General features: G+C 42.3%; 1 protein-coding gene across 5 annotated transcripts in view; it reads right to left on the reverse strand.

Moving 5' to 3' along the window:
- The window catches only part of LOC126094678 (ankyrin repeat and death domain-containing protein 1A-like), a 787,090-nt gene that overhangs the window by 131,706 nt on the left and 629,370 nt on the right, over positions 1-26,014 (reverse strand). For all 5 annotated transcript variants that reach the window (XM_049909192.1, XM_049909195.1, XM_049909194.1 and 2 more), the window contains exons 8-9: positions 18,190-18,288; positions 1,892-1,990 (exon numbers count right to left, since the gene is read on the reverse strand). In XM_049909192.1, coding sequence (XP_049765149.1) covers positions 1,892-1,990; positions 18,190-18,288 — 198 coding nt within the window. The remainder of the gene's footprint in view (positions 1-1,891; positions 1,991-18,189; positions 18,289-26,014) is intronic.

Consider the following 26,014-nt stretch of genomic DNA (forward strand, 5'->3'; position numbering starts at 1 on the left):
TCGCTATCTATTGATGACCGCTGCGTCACGACTCTGGGGCTTCCAGACTGTCTTCTCAAAGTCAACCTTCGGATAGGGGAATTCATTGTCTTATCTGCTTGTACATTTGTCGTGGAGACGGTACGTTTCGGGGACGTAATTTCCTATTCAAAATCATATCGTCTCAGTTCCCAGTACAAGACGTCATAGAAGTAATTGTTATTTAAAAACACACTGCACCTGATGCTAGTAATTACGTAGGGCTTTTAATTGCGCGGTACTCTCCAAGATGTTATCACTCAAACAAAACGTACATCCGCGAAATCAATCGGGCGGCTACAGTGAAATCTATTACAAAATTTCCAGAATCACTAAATAACAAAATTTCCAGAATCATTGAATATGTATGCTGGACTGAAACGAGAATTCTAGTCTTTAATTCTCGCAGTATCATTTTATGAAAGTAGTAGAGGGATATTAGCGGTTTAAAGTTTTGAATCGGCCAGCGGGAATGGGCAGCATGTCTCATTCGTTCAGGGTGAGCACCACAGAAGACACTTTTTTCCCCCACCAGCGCAGCTGACGATGTGGCCTCTGGAGCACTGTGCTTTCCTGCCGACAGACCGATTCGCTGTATACACTTCCAATGAATCTAAAGAAGTAGCATTAATGACCTAGGGATTGTAATGTGTTCCTTTGTAATATGATCTGAAACTATAACTAATAAGATTCATTTCATAGAAATTATGGTTCTAGACTTTTCTTTACTTTTGTTACGATAGCTTGATGACGTAATAGTAACGTTTTCAAAAATTATTTAATTTTGTTGTGTGAGCGTTTTGGAGAGAGTGAGAGGGTGCATGAAGGCCATGCATAAAGTGTGAATGTTTTATTTTGTTAGAAACTATGTAAAATATATCCATGGGAAAGGTGTGCAATCGGGAATCATATAACGTATGTCATGTGTACATGCTTTTACATAAAAGCAGCCAGAAGAGAAGCTAAGTGTTAAAATTAGTTGGTATTTCATCTCTGGGGATAATTTGTATTTTGCTTTATTTAAACGAAATTTGCTTTCGAACACTCAGAATTTTTATTATGAACTTCTATCTCCAATTCTCCAGGAACATTTGGGCGAGCACTTCTTTTTAATAAAACTATAGGACGACCTGATATAGGACGTAAAAATCATTCGGGTCGGACTGGTAAACGTCCAGCTGCTTTCGTGTGAAAACTCTGTAGTAGAAACCGCAATTAACTTGCACCATTACGAGTTTTGACAGTAAATATGGTCTTCGTAGCCGTTTACAACTTCTTTTGGAGGCAGTAAAACCTAATCAATTGAACTTCAAATCTTTTCGCGCAAGTGGTTTAAAATCCCACACCCCCGAAATTTTGTTAACTTTACAGATACTGCCTCGAAGTTTGAGTTATGTGACCTTTGCTTGATAGGCATTGAGTCGAATTTTCTCCAACGCTGCTTATTCTGTTCAACTAGTACCTACCAACGCAGAGTGAAGGGGGTAGACGTCAAGAAGCCTACTGAGGTAGATGGAATGAACAATCAGAGGTGACGAAGGACGAACCCAACCCGCTGCATCCAGTATAACGGTTTCACTTCACAGAATATATTCGTGAGATGAAAATGTGACAACTTAACTGCAAGGAACTGGTGATCATTTTATTATTGCACTGCATTGATTACCATAGGAGCTAAAAACGAAAGCGTCAAGTGGAAAGAAATATTACATAGGGACATTAAATTTTCATCTAGCTGTATACAACAGGTACTATTAAATCGCACCACTAGAGACAATTTCTTAATAATTTTAGGATTCGGGTAATTAATTCCTACGTTTTGATGTTAACGTAGTGCATCGGTGAAAGTGAGACTTGAATGCACCATACTCACCACGTTAAGCGCGTTAAGATCTGCACCCTTGCTGACGAGAAGTTCGACGGTTTCCAGTTTGTTGGCTTGACACGCCATGTGCAGCGGCGTATTGCCATTCTGAAATTCACAGTTCCATTAAAATAAACATGTAAGCTCAGATACACAATAATATGTGAAAGGAAATTAAAAAAAAAACATTGTCAAACATCCCTATATGAACTGCTGCGATTAAGGTCTTCCGAAAGAGAAATGGTTCAAATGGCTCTGAGCACTATGCGACTTAACTTCTGAGGTCATCAGTCGCCTAGAACTTAGAACTAATTAAACCTAACTAACCTAAGGACATCACACACATCCATGCCCGAGGCAGGATTCGAACCTGCGACCGTAGCGGTCACGCGATTCCAGACTGGAGCGCCTAGAACCGCACGGCCACACCGGCCGGCTTCCGAAAGAGAGGAGGGATGACTTAACTAATTTTGCATCCTTAAATTTTATTAATATTAGTATCGAATTTTACTGATCAGTGATTATTCAAGAAATATTGTGGTACATATTGTTCAATATAAGCAGGTGTAGTTATGAATCTATACAGAGGTAGGGTCATTTTGTAACGATGCTGTTAAATAGCACGGTGTTTACATCAGCCATAAACAGGTAACAGCAAGACAAAATTAAGTTCTTTTTTTAGTATTAGGATGGAATATTACCACCAATCACCTCCACCAATATCAGTTTCATCGAGCGTTTTTGGTGATGCTGGCGTTACTATCAGCTTTTGCATGTAACTCCTGTAAGCCGTGAAATGTCGGTTTCTACAAGATGCGGCTGAATAATGTGAAATCTGACATTATTGCTGTGCCAGTATTTCCTGACTTGCTGAAAAATTGCGATACGCAGATCAGGCTGCACGCAATAATGGAAGGAAAAGCGCAATCTCCGCTGCAGAGTAATAGATCTATTCTAGTCTGCGCTGTTCCATATTTCTAGAGAGCACAAGAATTCAAGAGGAGTATAATTTATGTTAGGCTCGAGGTTCTGGTAGGCAGTTTCAAGGATATTACAGTAACAGAAATCTTGTACGAAATTTATTTGTAGGGAAGACAAGATCAGAAGAGAAAGAGTTACCCCAACAAAAGACTGGGAGCCACATAAAGGTACTACTTGCATTTCAAACACACCGCCACTCAGCAACGCACGTCCATGAAACCAATCCTTCCTTAGGTGCGTTGATTGCAACATATTTCATGGTCGAAAACGACAGTTCGCAGAACAATAAGAAACAGGAGACGTTCTTGACAACATTCAACCTTACTCTAAGGATATCGTGAGGCTGCAATCCTATTGATGGTTGAAATGGCTCTGAGCACTAAGGGTCTCAACTTCTGAGATCATTAGTCGCGTTGAACTTAGAACTAGTTAAACCTAACTAACCTATGGACATCACACACATCCATGCCTGAGGCAAGATTCGAACCTGCGACCGTAGCGGTCTCGCGGTTCCAGACTGCAGCGCCTAGAACCGCACGGCCACTTCGGCCGGCTCTATTGATGGTGATCTGACCTCTTTGGAGTGAAGTGCGGCTGCAAATTTTGCTCTGATGTACAGCTTGGAATCACTAGGAACGGTTAACAACCATTCGAATCTAGTGCAACATTACTATGTGGTTGACTAAAACAGCGTAAGGTCCCTCCAAGGCCCACCAGTTCGGCAAAACCCTGGGTGCCAACCGAAAACGAGTTCAGCGTGTTGCGAATTTGCCTATCAGAAACTGCGCCACATATTCAGTCTAGCGCCATTTGACAAACCTCAGATGTGTTTTCGTACACTACAGCAGCCGCAAAGCTGAATGAGCGTCGATTTTTGTTATAGGTACATTTTCAACGTACTCAACTAAGGTTGGTACCAAGGGTGTTGCCGAAATGGTAGATCTTGGAGTGACTATTTACAGTTTTATTCACGCAAATCTTAATGTCGCATCACACCGTGGTAAGGCCATAGAAGGGCGTGGAAATGGAGGGATGAGAAAGCATATGAACCCTTTACTGCTTCGGATCACTTTCAGACAACGTAGAATGGATTTTAGCAGTCCATAGTGATTCTAAAGCTTAGTTTACAAGACGACACTAGGTTGCAGGCAACTGCGCTACCGGCCACTGCGAATGCGCGCCTCGCCTTTGCGCAAGTCGTTGGTGAAACTAAACACTTTCGGTGTGTTCCAACTTTGCCTACACTAGTTGCACGAGTTTTCAGGTTATGTGTGTTCGTAGAGTGTAGACAAACTGAAATATGAAGTGGGAAACGGAGAATAATGTCCGCTTTTTGGATATCTATGCTTTGCATAGGTGTTTGTGGGATTTCAGTGATGCTCATTACAAAAATAAGCAACATATTGCTGCCGCTGAGACCGTCATGTGCGATCATAACATAGATGTTTTGACAATATCTAAGCTACGGGGTAAAATTAGAGTTAGGAGCACATATACAACTGAATTAAGAAAAATACAAACAAGTGTAATTCTCGCTGTGGCAATGATCTCGTCTACAAGACTAAGATCCTGTTAAAGAATATTGTTGACAGGAGGGAAGGCTGTACAAATTCATCTACATAAAACGTCGCTGCAGTGCTCCCCAGTCAAATATGTTAGAATTTTGAAATATTGCCACTGTGAAGATCTATCTTCAAGAGAGTAGTTTGCAAACCATTCTCTTCCTAACACGGCCTGCTTCGAGTAATTATTGTTGCTAATGTTAATAGTTATTACTGTCAATACTAATAATTATTGGTGTTAATGAAATGGCGTCATCGCCAACTAAAACCGTATCTTATAGCAGGAAAAGTGTTCTCGATTGTAATGCACGCAGTATGATATGTAATTTCAGTTCTGGCGACAGTGCTTCATGCATTACAGTACCTTTATTCCTTATCGCACAATTAACCCTATTTAGAAGAGATGTGAACAATTCTGGTGACATTCTAAGATAATTAAAAGAACTTCTTGGATCTCCCGTTATAAATTATTTCAGCAAGGATGCTGAGCAACCGAACCGACGTCTTTTCTTCATCTAGTCACGAATCGAAATACGTTTCTTATTTTTGTTTTGTTCTTATTCAGCGATTCCACGCAACAAGCTTTAACTCCATCACAACTCCTGCGACGTGCAGCTGCCAAAACTTTCATTGCAGACACTACTCAAGGACCGACAGAACTACGAAACTGAAGTGTATACTGGTGTCGTCGTGTCTACAGTCATACATGAAACATCTTCTGTTACTTCAGTAGCCAGTTGCAATAATCAGTGTGTGGACGATGTGGCCTAGTCTACACCTTATTTTAGATCTATATGACGATGCTGTGCTGATTATATTTATATGTTTTGAAAATGCCAATATGGCCTTAGCACTTTAGGACATGGTGTAAAAAAAGGTACGTTTTACCGTATTTTATCTGTACATTTCCCTGGTTGTATGATAGTATATTTTGATACGTATTGCTATTCTATGTTGAAAGAAACAATGCTCACTAGGTTTATATATTTGTATATTGCAGATCTGAGGATGGTCATTACGGACTGAAACCGGCCATCGCCTAAAGAATTGATATTGTGATCAAAGACTGGAATAAAAAACATTTGATATATGAAACAACTTGCGTGCAACTCATTCCACCCAACGAGTGGCGCAACCCAATGTCGTCGTGTAAACTAGGCTTAAGGTCGGGACACACATGCCCGGACTGTGGCCGTGCCGAGACTCGTCCGAGTATCGGCCGTCACCCGGACAACGAAACGCATCATTAAAACAAATGTAGCGGGCCCCACTTGACCGGGCCGTGCACGAGGAACGTCCACGGGCCGGGGCCGGGCCGGGCGGGATTCGCCGTGTTTAAATTTTCACGTGACGGACACGGCCTGACGGTAGAACTGTCTTGTGAGCTGCGCAACTGCGCAAGACTGTTCTGTGTACAAAACATGGATGTGGAACGACTAATAGAAGAAGTTCATACGTTTCCTGTTCTTTACGATCAGGGAAGTGAAAACTACAGGAGTATCGAGTACAAAGACAGAGGTTGTCATCAAGCTAAAAGAGAATTTTTTCAATTGTACAAGACTTTGAGGTGATGCAACTCATGAATGACGTATCAGTCCATCAGTTCACTCCATCATCCTCCAATTCCTCAGCAAAATCTGTTTCAACACCATATCCCTCACCTGTGGAAAACGAGTCAATAGAACCTACACAGCAGCTTTTGGATCTGCAAAGGGATTCCCACAATTCGTATATAAATAACCAAAGCGATCATCTTCCAAGTTCCCCTGCATCCTCATCAGCTTCAGAAACTAATTCACTGAATAGTCCTCATTTGTTTTTCTTAGGGTAGTAGAAATTTAACTGTATTATTTACTAACTTATGTATTTATCTTTCAATTACTAAAGTAATAAAATAAAAATGCTGTCCTTAAAACTTCATATTTATTTGTATTCTGTGTACTTTTCTTTAACCTACCTTAAAAAAACAGCCAGTCGTTCTTTGGGTAAAACTGATACTCTCCAGAAAGTGTCCTATTTTCTCAGTCTTGGTTCTAGTTTCTTTAAAAGTTCACAGAAGCTGTACTGCGTCATCCTATAATATTCATAAAACTTAGTCTCATCATCTACGAGATGAGAAAATAATGTTCGAAACTCTCCCGGTACTGGTCTTGTTTTCCAGGCACTGTGGATCCATAATTTTCTTTTTCTTTTTTGCCTTGGTTCTTTTTCCTCTTCGTCTAAAGCAAGTGCTATAAGTCCTAATTCACTATTACGAAAATTAGTGAACATGTTTTACAGCTTTCACAAACAGAAACACAGATCACCGCGTCCGAGTCACTACAAGGAACAACAGAGACACGGACGTGCCCCGGTCATGTGTGGCCCCTGCAGGAGCGGACCGGAGCACGGCCGTCACTCGTCCGACGCTCGGCCCTGACACGGCCCGGACGTGTGTGTCCCGACCTTTAAGCTGTACAGCAGAGCAAAACCTGCAGTCGCGGTACATTGCAAACGCGTCATATCACGTTCACCGCCCCACGATACCCTCAAACGAGGGTTGAAACGGGTTGGCAGCAGTGTCGAATGTTGTCAAGAACGGCGCCCTGTTGCTCATGCAACTGCGATATTTAGACTGCAAAGTGTGTGGGTATGCACGCCCAAAGCGAAGGTGTGATTTCATTGACTCCCTTATCCCATTCTCTACGGCGTTTTGGTATCGATCCTGAGAGACGGTGTGTCTGACATGTTTTCCTCGGCCACACATAAGAAACTCAACGTTGGTTGTCGCGATACTGTCCTCCGTCACCGAGGCGTCAAAGGCAAGTGTGAAATGCGGGTAAGATGCGACCTTCGCATGGAGTGACAATGACAAGGTGGCATTGGGCAGAATTGTGGTGAATGTTAGGGCCAATGTGATGTGATAACCGACCTTACAGCCCACATGAACCTCGGAGCTCTTTTTTTTTCTTTTTTTTTCACGTGTCGCGGCACCTTGCCGTTAGAAGCGTCGCCCACGTGGGGGACGTCGCGTGGCGCCACGCTTTTCGCCATTACAGACATCTTTGAGACAAATTTGAAACTTATGTGATGGAATGAGAGACAATTACGGGATTTCGAAAAAGTGAGCCTTCAATCTGGTTGCACAGGGTGGGTTTCCTTAGGAATAAAATTAACAGATCCTGCAAACAGAATGAATCGTACATGAAAGAGACATGCAAAAAAAGATGTTAAGAAAAATAAAATCACAGCAAAAATCACCAGAGCGCATAGGAAAATTAAATACATCTTTGGAGAAATAGGACGCGTAATTGTTAACATATCGGATATAGATCTGAAATCTATTTCAAATGCAGAAAAAATGCTAGGCAGGTGGTAGGCAGTAAATGACAGGTCTGTACAATGGAGGACAATTATGACGAAGTGTGATAGGAGAGTAAGTTAATATAGAAGAAATAATTGTACCGGTATTTCACAGATCGCTGGACGATGTGAGTTTAACAGCATGGTTAGAGTGTAATAAAGCTTGAAAATAAGAAAAGCTTAGACAAAAGCTATGTTGAGTATTAAACAGAGGAGCATAGATTGTCGTAACACCAGAAGTGGGAGCAACGCAGTAACATAAGAATGAAACTCTTTTCCTGTACAGAAGGATAGCAGCAGCAGCTGGTCAAACTAAGAAGCATATAAGAGAGATAGATACAGATAAAAAAAATATTTCTTCACTGGAAGATTCTTTGGGATGTCAAATACCGATAAGGAACTGAAAAGGAGTTTCGAAAAATGTAGGTCTAGAGCAGTCCATATCATGATAGTGACCACACTAAATAAGAAGATGAGAAAACCAGGTGTATTTGTACAGCTGTCAAAGAATATTAAAAATGGTGTACAAATGGTAATAAACGAAGTAGGTAAAGAATGAAGTCTTCAGAAAACCATTACCAGAGAATTTCATATCTGCTGCTGCTTTTACTTGGTGAAAGTAGATAATGGAAAAATTGTATGGTCAGACTAAGACTTGAGTTTGTAAGCCAGATTATATATATGCAGTAAACGGGTAGTGATAAAAACTGTAGAGATGAATCGATGGCATCAAATCAATTGAAACACATATACATTATATCCTACATCAGAATCTAGTTTTATAACTAATATAAGTGGAACGTGACTGGCAGTTATGTAAGTATAAATACCTACACTGAGCAGAAGAGAAGATGCCCGGTTGGTTAAAATAACACAATACATAATAATTTTATTTAAAATAACACTCGCGATAAAATAAATAAAACACAAGAGTTTCCGAGAAAAAACCTTCAAAGGACATTAGTTATATATTACTTATAGATTGTGATGAATAGACAAAAGGATCTCACTGACAATTGTAACACAGTGGGAAATACCTAAATTAAGTTGGATATCACTAAGAGGGGAATACTGACAATCAAAATGAAATAAGGACTATGTACCTGTGAAATTCATTTACAAATAAGAAGATCTACCAATCAGCATCGGAAGAATCAATTAACCTTTCATACTCAAGATAGGCATCGTTATTTGATGAGCGGAGCCTCCATGTCACCAGTATACAAGTACGAAAATTGCAGCTCATCGACTTTCGCAGTATATGAATAAAACATGTGCTCTACGTTATTTGTTTTCACTGATATATTTTTCCCACGTCCACATCTACATCCACATAGATACTCTGCAAACATCTGTTAAGTGCTTGGAGAGGGAACTTGTAGGTTTTTCTTCCCGTTCCAACTGCGTGCGGGAAGATTCACTGCTCAGATATCTTTGTAGCTATCATGTCTTCGAAGCCCTTGTAGGGGCCAGGAGGGAGGGTGGGGGAAAGGGGCTGAAACCTATTTCTAGGTTCTTTACATGTTAGTGGATCTTGAAACTACGTACTTAGACGCTATCGGGATGATTGGCATCTCTTCCCAACCATTTTCCACTACAGCTCTCCTGTGAGTCAGAACAAATTTGTGACCATTCGTGCTGCCCTTCTGTGCATACATACAACATCTCACGTTAGTCCAGACTCGTATAGGTCCCACACATTTGTGTAATATTCTAGAATAAGTCGCACAAGTTACTTGTAAGTTGAAGTTTGAGTACATTTTCCCAGTATCCTGCCTCGGACCCGAAGCCTCCTTTCAGTACAATACACTTTAGACAGAAATGTGCCGATAAAAAGTTGGAAATAGCCGTGTTTAGACATCCGAGTTACAAATATTCTGCAAAGGAGAGCTTAACTGTAAATTTAAATGCAGCCAGAGCCTCATAAACAAACAAAAACTGAACTAAGCGACAATTAGCGTATAGAGAACCATGTATGAAGCGTTCAACGAACTCAAAAATAAAATTCTATCTACCGATTTGACAGAATATCTTAAAAAATTGTTGGTCTTACAGGGGGTGGAAAAATAGAGAAATACCAAAAGAAAAAGACATTACTATGCCTAATATTGTGCAGGAAAATCGCTAACAGCTCGGTATGGACAAATACAGGTCCTGTGTGGTTTTCAAGGGAATCTTATATCATTTCTTCTTGCAGAATAGTGTGAAGTTCAAATTACTATGATAGAAGTGGGGCACCCTTATCTCCAAAATACACCGCTGGGAGTTCGGCTGGGCACGCCGGAGGTTCGAGTCCTCCCTCGGGCATGGGTGTGTGTGTTCGTTCAAAATGGCTCGGAGCACTATGGGACTTAACATCTCAGGTCATGAGTCCCCTAGAACTTAGAACTGCTTAAGCCTAAATAACCTAAGGACATCACACACATCCATGCCCGAGGCAGGATTCCAACCTGCGACCGTAGCGGTCGCGCTATTCCAGAGTGAAGCGCTTAGAACCGCTCGGCCACCAACGGCCGGCTGTGTGTTTGTCCTTAGGATAATTTAGGTTAAATAGATTGTAAGCTTAAGGACTGATGACCTTAGCAGTTATGTCCCATAAGATTTCACAAACATTTGAACATTTTACACCGCTCGGAAATAGTGAGGACTGCGGTGACCTGGAGAGATACGAGAGTTCTTCCATGTGCTCATAAACCTGTCCTGGTCGAAGCAACCTGTGGGAACAGGGGCCCTCTTGTGTTGAGACAAAGCATTACCAGTGGGGAGCAAATATTGTCCCATGGGGTTGAGCTCATCAGCCAAAATGGTCATATATTCCTTACCGGGAGGTAGTGTAGCTTACAGAGTATCCATGGGACCCATGGAGTACCATTATATAGCTGCTCAATTCATCACCGAACCCCCGCCGTATTTTACTCTTGGTAACAAGCAGGCTGCATCGTAGGCTTGGGGCGGCATACGCTAGACGTAAACTCAAGCTGGAAACAGTGTGTAATAAGACTCACCTGACGAAATGACTTTCTTCCACGGCTCCATATCCAGGGTTTTATTGTTTTGGTATCACGTTTTGCTGTTACGAGCTTTTGAATCATTGACAAATGGTGCAATTTCAACTCGTCCTGCAATTCCCAGATTACGGAACACCATTTGTGTTGTTACGATGCTGACGGGGATTCTGCAGTGGCTTTTGCAGCAGACGTCGTCTTATCTTTCGTGACAATCCTCGCCGAGACCGCGCCTCAAGTTCGTGGAGCGCTGCATAACATTTGTCTTCTACAATTCTTCTGGAATTACCACTTACAACTAATAGCACATCATCTGGAAATTAGAGGGGACCCGCCGTCCCGTTATTATTGCCGGCCGCAACATTACACATCCATCTGCAAAAGACTGGCTTTCCTGAACGTATCGGGATTCCTGGTGTCGTCTAGCGTTTCTCCAAACCCTAACACTTTTAATATCCGGTCGCAAACCAATCCTAGTCTCGTCAGCAAACAAGACGTAACTCCATTCTGCAACGGAGCAATGTTACTGTGCAGGAGCCCAGTCCTTCGGTTCCGTTGGTTCAGTTCAAAACTTCTCATTGTTCTTCTGGACTGAAACCACCTTGATGCAATCTTCTACGCACTGTTTGGTGTGAGACACGAATTCCTGTTGGACGGGAGAAGACATATCCAATATTTCTGGCTGTTGCTGTTGGGTACCTGCCAGCCGATATTTGGAGGAAACAATCCTGCGTTGGTGTTGCCATACGAGGTCTATCGTTCACATTTTCCGTCTGTTTGTACCTTCTCCACAACTTGGACACACCACTTTGAGTGGTATGTAATCGAACAGCAACATCTTGCTGTGAATGACTTGCTGAAATTAGAGCCACTATTCTGACTCTAACAAAATGTGGCATCTTCCTGCAGTCTGAACACAAACCGAATGAAGCTGTTGTTGATAATGGACTGCACGAGGTGATGTGCTGCAGCGGTATATTTACGTCACTGGGAAATGGCCACAGAGCATGCCCTTAGTAAATACCGTCCAGTATATTGGTTCTGACTGGATAAGGGATGAAGTGTCTAGGTCAGCGTTACCTCTAGTATCGTAGAATACATTTTACGATCGTATTCTAAACTTTTGTTGAGCAGTGTAGTTCTTCAAATATCTCGTCGAGAAAGACAAATTGATTTTTAGGATTTGGGTATCATTGGATCCTTATACTATCCTTTATTAGTTATTAGCACTTCAGCGTTCTTCCACGGTACAGGGACCCTTCCTTGTAAAAGACACACGTTGTACAGTTCCCGCAGATAGCTATCTAATTGGTCACATAGTGCTTGTATTACTTCGGAAAGGACCGCTTCTTGTCCTGGATATTTTTTTCTTTTCCAGTCTTAAAATTATTTGCCTAATTTCTTCTTGTGCGAAGGGGTACACAATTTTATTGTTTCTATAGTCTTCCCATAATATTTTTCGTAACCTACGTTGATCATTTGTATCACCTTCTTCTCCAATATCAAGGAAGTAGTGCTTCCATCAGCAAGGCAGCTGACAGTTTCTAACTTTCTGCTACCGTCCCACGATTCCTTTTGAGTGTGGATAAGACTGTTGGTCTTTCTACATTACCCTCGGTTTCTACATTACCCTCCACGAATTACTTTCAACGCTCCATTTTTTGTTTGTTTTCCGTAACACTTTCTTAAAACGCTGTTTAATGTACCCGTATCTACGCAGCATTCGGACTCTTTCTTCTTGGGTCACGCTACTCTGTTACAGCTTGCTGACTCTTCCCGTTTCACATCTTAATTTGTGCAGCGTCACGGTCCATATGAAAGGTACTCCTGCAGAATGAACTCTGCTGACATGTATTGATGCTTCCGTTGCTCTATGTATAGCCACTGTCAGTTCTTCAGTTCTTGGGCATTAACCTCGACACTATCACTCAGCGATGGACTTCCCGGGCACCAAAACATCCTTCTTAGTTCTTCCCAGTCAGCGTCCTTGTTGTATTTGGGCTTTATGAGCTGTTTTTCTGTGACGTCTTGTATTTCCCTTCCAGTGATGATATAGTGCATGATACTGAGGTCACCTGATGTCATTCCACTCTCAACCTTCCAGCCGTTCACGTAGGGCGTGACGTCAGTATTTAACGTTGCTCCGACCATCCCTTCGTAGGCTGGCCGACTGTGAGGTGCATTTAATACCTCCAGGCTGAGTTTCACTATGACTTGTTCTTGTTGTCTTTCACGATTATCAGTCAAGAGGCTTTACCACAATAATGACTTCGCATTTGCATCAATGGAGTACACAAGAGGCTATGTTCGTCGTAGGTTACTAATATCCTTTAGTCACAGCAGATACTCATCAATATCATCAATAAACTGATAGTACATGGAAAACAAGATGCAAATCTACCTTCCGATTAACATTTCCAAACAGAACACGTGTCCTGGACAGTACTGTGATATTATTTTCATTGTTATGGCATTGTTAAACATTTATTGCTACCATATGACATTGCCCTTGTCCGACTAACTGCGCAGTTATTGGCATACTGTTGATCTTTCCTATCCACGTATACTTTTCTTACATATGTCTAATTGTAGCTCTTCTGTCACCCTTTTAGCCTCATGCAATACGATGACATTAAGCTGTCCTATCTTTATCTCCATTAGGGATGGTGGGTATATATTCGACAATCTTGCATTACTCGCCTGTAATCCTATGATATACGACCATGCGTCATCTCAAAGTCCTTGTGCAACGTATCTAAGGAGAATGAGTCATTTCATCTGTCAGAAACTTGCTTCCATAATTTATTGTGTTTTTCCACATCTGTTGGCAGATTTTTCACTCTGAGATGGAATCTGTTTACGAAATCAGGTACAGGAAAAGTAATATACTCCCCTTTTGGCGGCTTGTACGTTACTAGATGTCTTAAAGTTGTAGTAAGCGTAACCGACTCTTCCTGTCTAGTGAGTTACGTAAGTACCTATATGCTTTCATAAATCTGTCGCGGTTCGCTTCCGGTCTGTGTTTTATTTATTGTTTACTTCTTTGTAGTAGGTGTTAGTTTCCTGAACGAACTGGCTCCGAGTCTCGTGCTGCTTTTGTTGCAGATTCACGACCTGCATTGCCGAATATTCTTTTACTTTCGTAGGCAGCGCAGTGTATTCCTCAGGATGTGTGCTGCAGCATTCTACGTACAACTGCCCAGTTTGTGTCACCAAATTCTGATCTCCTGTATTACATGTCACTCCTACATCCGCCTCTGATCTTACTTCTCTGCTCTACCACATAGTTATGAGTTTTCGCCAAAATCTTCCTTCGTGCGTTCTCGTTGGTGCTTGACGCTCTGCTTCGGTCTGTGTCGTATGCTCTTTGGTGATTACTGCTCACTGTTTGCAAGAAACTTCTCGCTCTTACGGCGTCCCTCCTTCTCCTCCTCCTCCTCGACGGTGATTTATGTTTCTTACACAGATCGCACTTGATGGTGTTATTAGAGTCCTTGTTGCTTTCTAGTGTTATGAGACTCTTGTCCATAGTTCGTTCTGAAAATACAGTATAGCTTGTTAGGAGGGTTTGGTACGTGACATTCATCTCTGTTCCTTGTGCACTTTACACTGCTATATTTGCAATGGCATATACGCTGCAGATTGATCAAATCATTACTATTTATTTAACGCAATGTCTTGCCAAACGGCCAAGCTCTTGGCATTGAACGCATCGCCTCACTACTAGGTCGTCCTTCATTGACACCGATCAAAACCCGAGATATACTTTTTGTCGCTTCATAAGAGCCGTTCGAGCCTCAGGGCTCACTGTAATAATTTGATTGACCACTTCTCTTCCCATTGGTCCTGAACTGAATCTTGCTGTGAAGTCGCTTTCGAAACTTTCCTTATTCAGTTCATCTTGAAGGTTCTGCTTAAATACTGTGTCTTTCACTGTCTTTACACCCGTGTCCTCTGGAAAGTCGTACAGTATCATTAAAGGTCTCTTTTTCTTAGCTGTTCACAAATGACTGTCTCTTGCACCTTTTCGTTGTTCATTATCTCTTCCATGTCACTTTTCGTAGCAGTTTGATTACATCATTGATTTGCTTTGTATTCTTTATACACATTTTCTCTTTGGTGGGTGGGTGTGGGGGGGGGGGGGTGGAGTTATTAAGATCGATCGTTTTCGTTGCACTGCATTTGTCCCTTCATTTGTTCTTGACTTTATGAACCAAGTATTTTGTGGCAATGATTGCGCTGCCGCGAATGTAAGTGGAGGGAATGTTTTGCTTACATCTCTCCTACAGGTGGTGCGTTAGCACCGCACTTGCATATGTTTTCGTTGGTTTTTGTGAGTTTTCTCTATAATTTCCTTTTTCTTTTTGTAGTTGTTCCATCCCGCTAGTTAATAACGCCTGCTCTGTCACCCATTGCGATATGTTATCCTTTGATTCCACTTTCAGTAGGACTGATAAAGAAATAGAGAAGATGCAAAGGAGAGATGTACTTTTCGTTGTAGATTCATTTACTACGCACGAAAGCGGCACGGAAATGCTCCGCTAACTCCAGTGGCAGATGCTGCGAGAGAGGCGTTCTGCATCACGGTATGGTTTACTGATAAATGTTAGGAGACCGTTCTTTGTTAGTAGGGTCATCCGATGTATTCCATCTTCCCACTTATATCTCGCGAAGAGTAAAATGAGAAAGTTACTAGACCACACAGAGGCTTACCAGCAACCACTCTTACCGCGAACGATTCGCTAGTGGAATAGAGAGAGGGGGAAGTGGTAGTATTACGCAAAATACCCACCGCCACACACACTAAGGTGGCATGCGGGGTTACGTAGCCGCGCGTGATTGGCCGAGGCGCTGCAGTCATAGACTGTGCGGCTGGTCCCGGCGGAGTTTCGAGTTCTCCCTCGGGCACGGGTGTGTGCGTTTGTCCTTAGGATAATTTAGGTTAAGTAGTGTGTAAGCTTAGGGACTGATGACCGTATCACTTAAGTCTTATAAGGTTTCACACACATTTGAATATTTTTTTGGGGGTTACCTAGATGCAGTAAATAAGGAACTATTGTTTACAACCCACCCTATAAGATCATTCCTTTCCATATCCATACCAGCTGTTCCACAGAGATAATTGCATTAGTTCATTAATCCCATTTGTGACTCATTGATATTATAGTCAGAGGATACTACTTTTGAAAGTTTTAATGACGTAAACAGTTTAACATTTTTGTTCATTTGTACTATTCTGAAACCTTATCTTGATATTTTGCCGCTTACTTCTGATTGTCTATTACTGCAGGAAACTGCATCACCTGAAAAAACGTCTGAAGTACTAGTATTATTGTCTGCCAGGTCATTACTGTACGTCGTGAGCATCAAGGGTCCCAATACACTTCCCTGGGTCACGTGTAAAGCTATTTTCACATATATCGATGACTCTCCATCCAAAGTAACTATCTACGTACTCTCTCCGAAGGAAGCCCCAATCCAACCACAAAATTTTTACTTCACATCCCCTGTAACCTATAATCCATTGTATAATGTGCTGTACGCCGCACTGTGGCAAAACCCGGCGAAGGGCCGCGTTTTTTCTTTTTACGTGTGGACTTCACATCTGAGACAGTTATAGCCGTGACTACAATATATGTGTGTCTGAAATCTCATGGGACTTAACTGCTAACGTCATCAGTCCTAAGCTTACACACCACCTAACCTAAATTATCCTAAGGACAAACACACACACCCATGCCCGAGGGAGGACTCGAACCTCCACCGAGACCAGCCACTCACTACAATGGTTTTGAGAAACCGTGATAATGTTCAACACAAATGTATTGAATATATGATGCTATATGTTTGCAGTTCATTATCGCGATGCAAGTAACAGAGGTAACTTGAAGATAACTTGGAGATAACCTCCCGGCCGCTGTGGCCGAGCAGTTCTAGGCGCTTCAGTCCGGAACCGCGCTGCTGCTACGGTCGCAGGTTCGAATCCTGCCTCGGGCATAGATGTGTGTGATGTCCTTAGGTTAGTTAGGTTTAAGTAGTTCTAAGTCTAGGGAACTGATAACCTCACATGTTGAGCCCCATAGTGCTCACAGCTATTTGAACCAAAGTCACCAAGCCAGAGAAATCAGCTAATAGCTAAATCACGCAGGAAAATGATTTCCCTCAAGAAACCCCATATAATCGCACTTTTGTTAATACCGACTCAAATGCTTTGAGGATATCAAGAAATACTATATCCACCTGATTGCCTCGATCCATGGCTTGCAACATATCATATGAGAAAAACGCAAGATGGATTCTCTTCGCTCGATGTTCTCGTAATCCATTGTGACTGGTTCTGTACGAGATACCTCACTGCATTTTAGGTCCGAAAATGTTCTAAGATTCTACGAGAGGCGTTCAATAAGCAATAGAATACAATTTTTTCTGAAAGAATGTTGTTTTTATTGATGTTTCTATAACACCATCTTATTTCCCACTATGGCTGCAAAACTCGACTTTTCAACACAGTTTCCGTTCTGTGTGACGGCCTTACGGCACCTTTCTGAGAGGGCCTGCATGCACACATGGTACCACTCTGCTGGTCGATGTCACAGCCGACATCGTGCTGCATCAGTAATGTCCCCATCATCCAGATACTGCTTGCCTCGGAGTACGTCCTTCATTGGGTAAAAGAAATGTAAGTCAGAAGGTGCGACACCGGGCTGTAGAGTGGATGAGGAACCCAGGTAGCACACGCACCTTTGCGTACTCCTGTGCACTACCAACAGGGACGACGACGTTCAGTTGAACAGCGAGGTTTTTGTTTCTGATCCGTCGATCACCTCAAATGAGAGTGTCTGTACGTTCCAACGACGCGGTAGGCCGGCACGCGGGGGATCGGACAGTGTTGCAGTGGTGTCAGACACCTCACCCAACGACTCACTGTGCTTCAGTTCACTGCAAGGTCTCCGTAGATATATTGCATGCGCCTATGAATATCTGAATGCTGTGGTTTATCACAGATCAGATCTGTGTGGAATCTTATTGGACTTAACTGCTAAGGTTATCAGTCCCTAAGCTTACACACTACTTAACCTAAATTATCCCAAAGGACAAACACACACACACACCCATGCCCGAGGGAGGACTCGAACCTCCGCCGGTACCAGCCGCACAGTCCATGATTGCAGCGCCCAAGACCGCTCGGCTAATCCCGCGCTGCGGTTTGTCACAAAAGAAACTCAATGAAAGCTCATACAACACATGAATGTAAATGAGATTGGACAGTAATTTTTTTCGATAGCGTTTACTCCCCTTTTTTTACATGGGTGTGAAGTGTGCCACTTTCCAGCCGCTGGTAACAGTCGTATCGAATGATGCAAGGTAGACCATGCTTAAAATGCTTACTTAAGCTAACCGTCGGACAGGTGCTTACCTTTCCGTGGTGGTTGATGCAGCTGCCGTGCTGCAGGAGGGACTCGATGATGCCGCGACAGCCCAAGCTGGCCGCCACGTGCAGCGGGGTGAAGCCTTTCTGTAACACACCGCCGCCGACGTCACAAAGGGCAGCCTCCACTGGCGACTGCGCTGCGCTGGCCTGCTGCACACAGCTTGTAAATCAGTTGTTCCCAGTGTTTCTGACACGACTACATCCTTGTGCAATCAGATATAACCTGGCAGCTACGCCCCCTCGTACTCCTCCTCCCACCCCCCACCCCCCCGCGCGCCATTATCAACATTAGCACTTAACTAAAGTTCAGAATGAAAAAGAATTTTCTTTCAATAATTCCATTTTTAAAACGACGAAAGAGGGATGATATTTAGTTTTGGCTGGGATTTAATCAAACCACGAACTATTGAACCAATCAGATAAATGGTACCACTTATTTCCAAGAACCTTCTTTCATAGAACGATGCAGCGATCGTCACTGCATCGTGAGCGCTATCTACAGGACGCGGCACGTAAAACCGGCCCGTAAAATCAATACATGAAATGAAATGTAATGTTCTGAATATGATCAGTAACCTTCACCGTATGTGTTGAAAGTGTCCTCTGCCCACTTCAGCACGCATGTGAGCACGCTTGAGGAGATTCATGCACACCCTTGTCACTCTTTGACAAGTCGACATCTCACAGTGCGTGTGACAAGTAACCATTTATCCAGTGTAGATTAATGCAACAACTACACTCCTGGAAATTGAAATAAGAACACCGTGAATTCATTGTCCCAGGAAGGGGAAACTTTATTGACACATTCCTGGGGTCAGATACATCACATGATCACACTGACAGAACCACAGGCACATAGACACAGGCAACAGAGCATGCACAATGTCGGCACTAGTACAGTGTATATCCACCTTTCGCAGCAATACAGGCTGCTATTCTCCCATGGAGACGATCGTAGAGATGCTGGATGTAGTCCTGTGGAACGGCTTGCCATACCATTTCCACCTGGCGCCTCAGTTGGACCAGCGTTCGTGCTGGACGTGCAGACCGCGTGAGACGACGCTTCATCCAGTCCCAAACATGCTCAATGGGGGACAGATCCGAAGATCTTGCTGGCCAGGGTAGTTGACTTACACCTTCTAGAGCACGTTGGGTGGCACGGGATACATGCGGACGTGCATTGTCCTGTTGGAACAGCAAGTTCCCTTGCCGGTCTAGGAATGGTAGAACGATGGGTTCGATGACGGTTTGGATGTACCGTGCACTATTCAGTGTCCCCTCGACGATCACCAGTGGTGTACGGCCAGTGTAGGAGATCGCTCCCCACACCATGATGCCGGGTGTTGGCCCTGTGTGCCTCGGTCGTATGCAGTCCTGATTGTGGCGCTCACCTGCACGGCGCCAAACACGCATACGACCATCATTGGCACCAAGGCAAAAGCGACTCTCATCGCTGAAGACGACACGTCTCCATTCGTCCCTCCATTCACGCCTGTCGCGACACCACTGGAGGCGGGCTGCACGATGTTGAGGCGTGAGCGGAAGACGGCCTAACGGTGTGCGGGACCGTAGCCCAGCTTCATGGAGACGGTTGCGAATGGTCCTCGCCGATACCCCAGGAGCAACAGTGTCCCTAATTTGCTGGGAAGTGGCGGTGCGGTCCCCTACGGCACTGCGTAGGATCCAACGGTCTTGGCGTGCATCCGTGCGTCGCTGCGGTCCGGTCCCAGGTCTATGGGCACGTGCACCTTCCGCCGACCACTGGCGACAACATCGATGTACTGTGGAGACCTCACGCCCCACGTGTTGAGCAATTCGGCGGTAAGTCCACCCGGCCTCCCGCATGCCCACTATACGCCCTCGCTCAAAGTCCGTCAACTGCACATACGGCTCACGTCCACGCTGTCGCGGCATGCTACCAGTGTTAAAGACTGCGATGGAGCTCCGTATGCCACGGCAAACTGGCTGACACTGACGGCGGCGGTGCACAAATGCTGCGCAGCTAGCGCCATTCGACGGCCAACACCGCGGTTCCTGGTGTGTCCGCTGTTCCGTGCGTGTGATCATTGCTTGTACAGCCCTCTCGCAGTGTCCGGAGCAAGTATGGTGGGTCTGACACACCGGTGTCAATATGTTCTTTTTTACATTTCCAGGAGTGTATAATGCTATGCATAATAAAGGCCATAGACCATACCACAAATCCCATTTGTTGTCTCTCCAGTTCGGTAATGAAATCAGCGCACTCTGATTTAAATAATAATCGTATTCTGATTAGGTGAAGTGGTTAAAATTTCACTATGATCGTGTTTATAATTATACAAAAAGAACAATACACAGTACAAAACTAGTTATAAATTTTATGTCTAGAACAAGAATAGCACCTCCTGACTTTGAAATTCAGAAATTCTGTTCTCGAGCAATGAACAATATCTTAACTAATATAATTCTGCCGAAAATAAAAACAGGTACAGAAGGAATGGAAACAAATTCTGTAGATCCGTTGGAGCTTTTGGCGGGTGGTAACAGCAGAGATTATAATCGACCGAAAGTTCTGTCAAAATCGCTGCCATCATCAGGAGTCTGCTAAACGATATATCGTGTTACAAAAAGTGTACTCTTGATACAAGTACATCATTCACTTAACTTAATTTGAAACTAAAAGCCAAGGATCGTAAGAACATGACACATTCTCATTTATATAGCAACTGGAATCCTAGTGGCATTCAGAAGAAAGACTGACGTTTTAAGATTCGTAGCACCGTTCTACTGTGTACAATTACCGTGGAAGAAAACAACAAATAATATGTTAATTCAATTGAACAGGTAGATTATGACAATGGTAGTGTTGGTGCTCTCAATAATGGTGATGATAGCTATAGTAAATAATGAAAAACATTTACGTTATGCAGGATATGAAAATCCACCGAACGGCTACAATTTTCTTTGATTTTTATTCTCAGACAGTTTGCGGAAACATACATTTCCGTTATCGAATGCTGCAAGGTGCACCAGAACGGCTTCATACGACATTTAAGAACCATCATACAGCATTGAAAAGGTTCCGAAACCTGTATCTCAATGAATTCAAAGCAAATTGTAGTTGTTCCATGGATTTTCTTCCCCTCCAAACTGCACTTTAAAGGCGCAGAATCATTCCAAGCATCCAGCACATATTAATACATCGAAAATAATCTTACAAATTATACTAATTTAGAAACGATTGTTTATATGACTATAATAACATACTTATTACTCATTTACGTAAAGTTATACTCTAAAGAATTACTCAACTTTCATAATGCAAAATAAATCGAACTATTTCAGGTTTATAATAATCCCTTTCTCTTTTCTTTCCTTTTTTTAATTCACAATTTCTACATGAATACGTTATTATACTTGAAGACTTTTTGTTCTACCTACCCGAACGAAAATAATAAGTCAATTTTCTCTATGACTCACTTAATGCTAACCTCACTTTAAAACTGCCGTACATGTTTCGGACAAAAAAACACAGAAAAATTGAACATAAACGTAAAGAAATGCATCGCTCCTGATATGAGAGATTCCTATGCGGTAATACCTACGATCACAGGACCGCAATATTATGCTCAGCTTCATTATCACCACTTGCCGAGCAGCACTAGAAAGAGCTTGTTACCCCGGTTTATGCATTCTACATCAGTTGCAAGGCCACTTGCAACGAAAATATGTGCCCAAATGTGGACATAAATGAAAGTTGTGGTCTTCTTCCAGTCTACAAGAAATGAGCTGTGTTTAGAGCGCCACAGTTTGAGTCGACGTTTCTTGTCAAACAACTGTATTTACAGCAATGGACGGTTGGCTAACAAGTGGACAGCTGATTAGGGAAGTAGGGATGTAACACTGAGCAGCTGACAAGACTGCCCCATTGTGTTGCGGTTCTGCTGTATGTTGCCTTCGCTTTCGACCGTCAGCTGTCCACAAACACTTTTTACGCTTGAACATAATGGCGTACCGTTCCATCCTCACGTTGTCATGAGCCAGCGCAGCCTGTCTTAACTCCAAAACTCAAGCACGGTCAGAGTCTGGAACCTATCTCACGTGTTTACTGACGTTGCTGCCTCGCAAACAGCATTAGGTTAAGGCTCACCATCAGCTGGCGTACATTTTTCTACTATTTTTCTAAATGAGTAATTTCGTAAGCGAAGTCAAGTAGCAAAAGTCTTCCGACGTTCATATCTGTTCCATTAAAGAACTTTAAGGTCAGATGCAATCCCACTGAGCTCTATAAAACATCTCAAAGACGTTTCACTGTTAGCCGTTCGTGTCATTGTAAAGATATGGAAGTTCATATGAGGCGAGCTATTATTACCAATTAATAAAAAAAAATCCGAAAGCACAGACGTTTAATTTAGTTCCAACGTGATTTTATGAAACACTAGAATACGAAAGTATCACATACTGGCATCCGTCATACACTGGTCACTTATTTTCACTCGAAGTTTTTGAAGGTTTGACATTATCACCAGGACTATGTTCTTACATGTCAAAACTTGATGCTTGTATTACGTTATTTGTTTGTTTTAGCGAAAAGAATTGTATCTCAGTTACAGACAATGGTATCTCTTCCTAAGACCTTCTATATAAAGCATACTTTGGCGTATACGATACAGCTACATTTTTAGTTTTATGCTATGAACTTAAAAACTTGTGTTTCATTGGCAATGCATCAAGGTTTCCTATCGACAATTATTACTTGATTGTTCAAAGTTGCTTGGTTCATCCCCTATCTTCCCGGATCCAAACACACACACACACACACACACACACACACACACACCGACTCACTCTGTTGCTCCCTAATGTATCTGCTATAGCATCTACTACCTCATAATTATAGCATAGCCAAATTTATCAGAATATCATTTCTTCGTAACGCTGATAATTACGATATATTGTGCGGGTGGTGCCTCACGGCTCTCAAATATTTGCAGAAAGTCATATTTCAGAATCACCCAGGGCTGATAAACAATAAATCTTTGTTAACTACAGAAACAGAGAGAAAAATGAGCTGTGGAGTCAGTCCTCAGTGGGTACTGCACACAGAAAGATTAATAAACTATATCTATGCCCTTTACTGTTGAGCAGATAACGTATTTTCTGTTGACGGCATCGACGTGGGGTAGTTTTTACTTTATTTGACGTTACAGTAATAAAGGTGCCATACACGCTGTTATAAAAATGTTTGTGGCACCTGAAACTGATCAGACGATCGACACCGGAGTTAGTACATATTTATTTGCCGACAGCCCTTGGCGATTCTGAAATATGTCTTCTTTCGCAAACTAATTGTATTCCCTCCGACAAGAATCATTTACGTGGAAATTTCGAAATGAACTTTCATTTGAAAAGAGAAAATGTTGTGAGCTGTCTGCAGTGAGATGGGTGGGCGATGCGGACATAGAACAAAGAACGCTCCTATGGGCGCCCAAGGCTGTGTTTATACTGGGCACGGAAGCAAACAGCGTGTATTTTCCCCCCGTTCCAGAAATTACCTTACGGCGTAATTTTAACTCTTGGCCGAGAAGTCGTAAATAAAAGTTTCTTTTACCGTTAAGACAGTTAAAGCGAAGAATTTTATATTTGCCTTAGTCAGATGAAGTAACAGTTTCTGTGTCTCAAATTCCATCTCCTTTATCTGCTCGTTAATGTCACCTCTTTGAGTGTTTTTTACGTGTTTACTGAAATGTTCCTGACTCTTTTTTTACGACAGGTGTGCTATAATATTTCTCGACTTTCTTAATTCTTTTTCAAAATCGTAAACCTTCTTGTCAATGTCTTTCCAGTTTATTTTAGATTATTTTTGCGGCTGTCGAACTGTCCGAATCGAGTATGAGTGCTTTACATTGAGAACACGCTTTGTTGCGAAATAAACCTGTCCTTGTACCTAATACGAATTCGCATCTCTTACACGGTTCAAATAGCCAAGAGAGGTGGTTACCACATTGGTATCACATTCGGGCGGACGACGGTTCAAATCCGCGCCTGCCCATCCTGATTTAGATTTTCCTCGTTTTTCCTAAATCGGTTCAGGCAAATGCCGGCACATTCCCTTTGACATGAAAAGATTGATTCCTATCCCCGGTCTTGGATCAGTCTGAACTACTGCTTCACACATAATGACTTCAATGTCGACAGGACATTGAACCCTAATTTTCCTTCCTAATTCTTTTTTTTTTTTTTTTACTTTTCAAATGTTACAGTTATTCAGTTAAAAACTGGAAAATGTCAATTTGAAATAATAACATTACAAGTCACATTACTCTGGTTTATTGTCCATTCAGCACGTAACACACGTTTCTAACAACTCTTAAACTCATCCAGTTTCGTGATATTAACAGTTATGCTTGTCTCGCATTCATACTGAAATAACCATTGTTTCGTTGCGTTTTCACGTTGGTTAAACACGTAATCATTCACTTCGTGCTATCAATATGTTCTTCCACGACACGTATTCATTCACTAACACGACACTGTTTAAACCATAAATCTCAACAGAATGAAAAAGACTCCTATCGCAGCACAAAAAGCCGATTATGTCCTGGTAGACACAGGGATGTAAAAAGAGGGAACCATCTTTTCGACTTATCCGGCAGCTTCAGACACGTTTAAATCAAAACACCTTGACATATTCGCGTTTTTTACTACTTAGTATTAGTGCCCATGTCATGTAATGTAGCGTGCCGTTTCAAATAAAGTAACATTATACATGATGTGACATATGCAATCCTACATGGCATTTGTCATATCGTGCATTATGATATAACGTATCATTAATGTTTAGGGTGTATGCATCTACACTCTGGCATACTTCCTATTATAGCTGCAACCTTCTCATGGATACTTTCTACTATACATACGTCCCACTCTCTAGAAGCACATAAATTTGTTTCTATTCGTTCCCCTCACCTGCAGACAAAAGAGGGTGGGTGTATGAGAGCTCACTGCGCTGGGGAAGTAACGATATCTCGTAAAAAAAAGCGCGAATATGTCAACATTTAAAGATTCAAATGTCTTTGAAGCTGCCCAGAACATGTTCGCCTTATTGAGCTAGGATAGGAGCATTTGCCCTTCTGTTCTCAACGTTTACTCTTCCTGAGTTTTGATATTAGACCGCCATAGCTTGGTAACCGATGTGGATTTTTCTTGACTCAATCGACAACCGATCCTGTACAGTGTCCTTATTTTTTTTTTAATTTTCTTTCGAACCATGTTGTTTACGTCATAGCAGCTGACGAAGCTTTCACAAAACAACAGCACGACCATTAATTACTTGTATTTATCTACCTCCTTACAAAATGTGAACCGATTCGCACAAGTCTGAAACTCAGAAGTGGCGTGCGTAATAAATATCACAAAAAACGTAAGCTCCAAATGAAGCAGGATTTTTCAAACGGTTAAAACACTGTCTCAGACGAAGATCCGATACATCGGTGGGCCAAATTTGAACTATCAGTCTCACCCCAGTCAAGAGTTATTTAAGACTGGCTATTTTTGAACGTAAAATCCAAACGGTGCTCATACTAAAGATACTTTTAACTAAGCATTAATTTGAGCCCATTGAAAATCTTTTCAGAAGAATTAATCGAATCACACAATTTGCCTCGGCGCCAGCTTCGGTTCGTTGTTCAAATTTTGCTTAATATCCTGTAACATGGTTACAGGAAAACAGATGTTCGAGTGGCTATACAAATGGTCGCCGGTCCGAGTTAAACCAAAAACTTTTCACCCCCTGTTCCTGGCTCAATTAGAACCGAGCATCAATGCCCCC

Source organism: Schistocerca cancellata, chromosome 8 (assembly GCF_023864275.1).
Source record: "Schistocerca cancellata isolate TAMUIC-IGC-003103 chromosome 8, iqSchCanc2.1, whole genome shotgun sequence".
In the NCBI taxonomy this organism is placed as follows: Eukaryota; Metazoa; Arthropoda; class Insecta; order Orthoptera; family Acrididae; genus Schistocerca; species Schistocerca cancellata.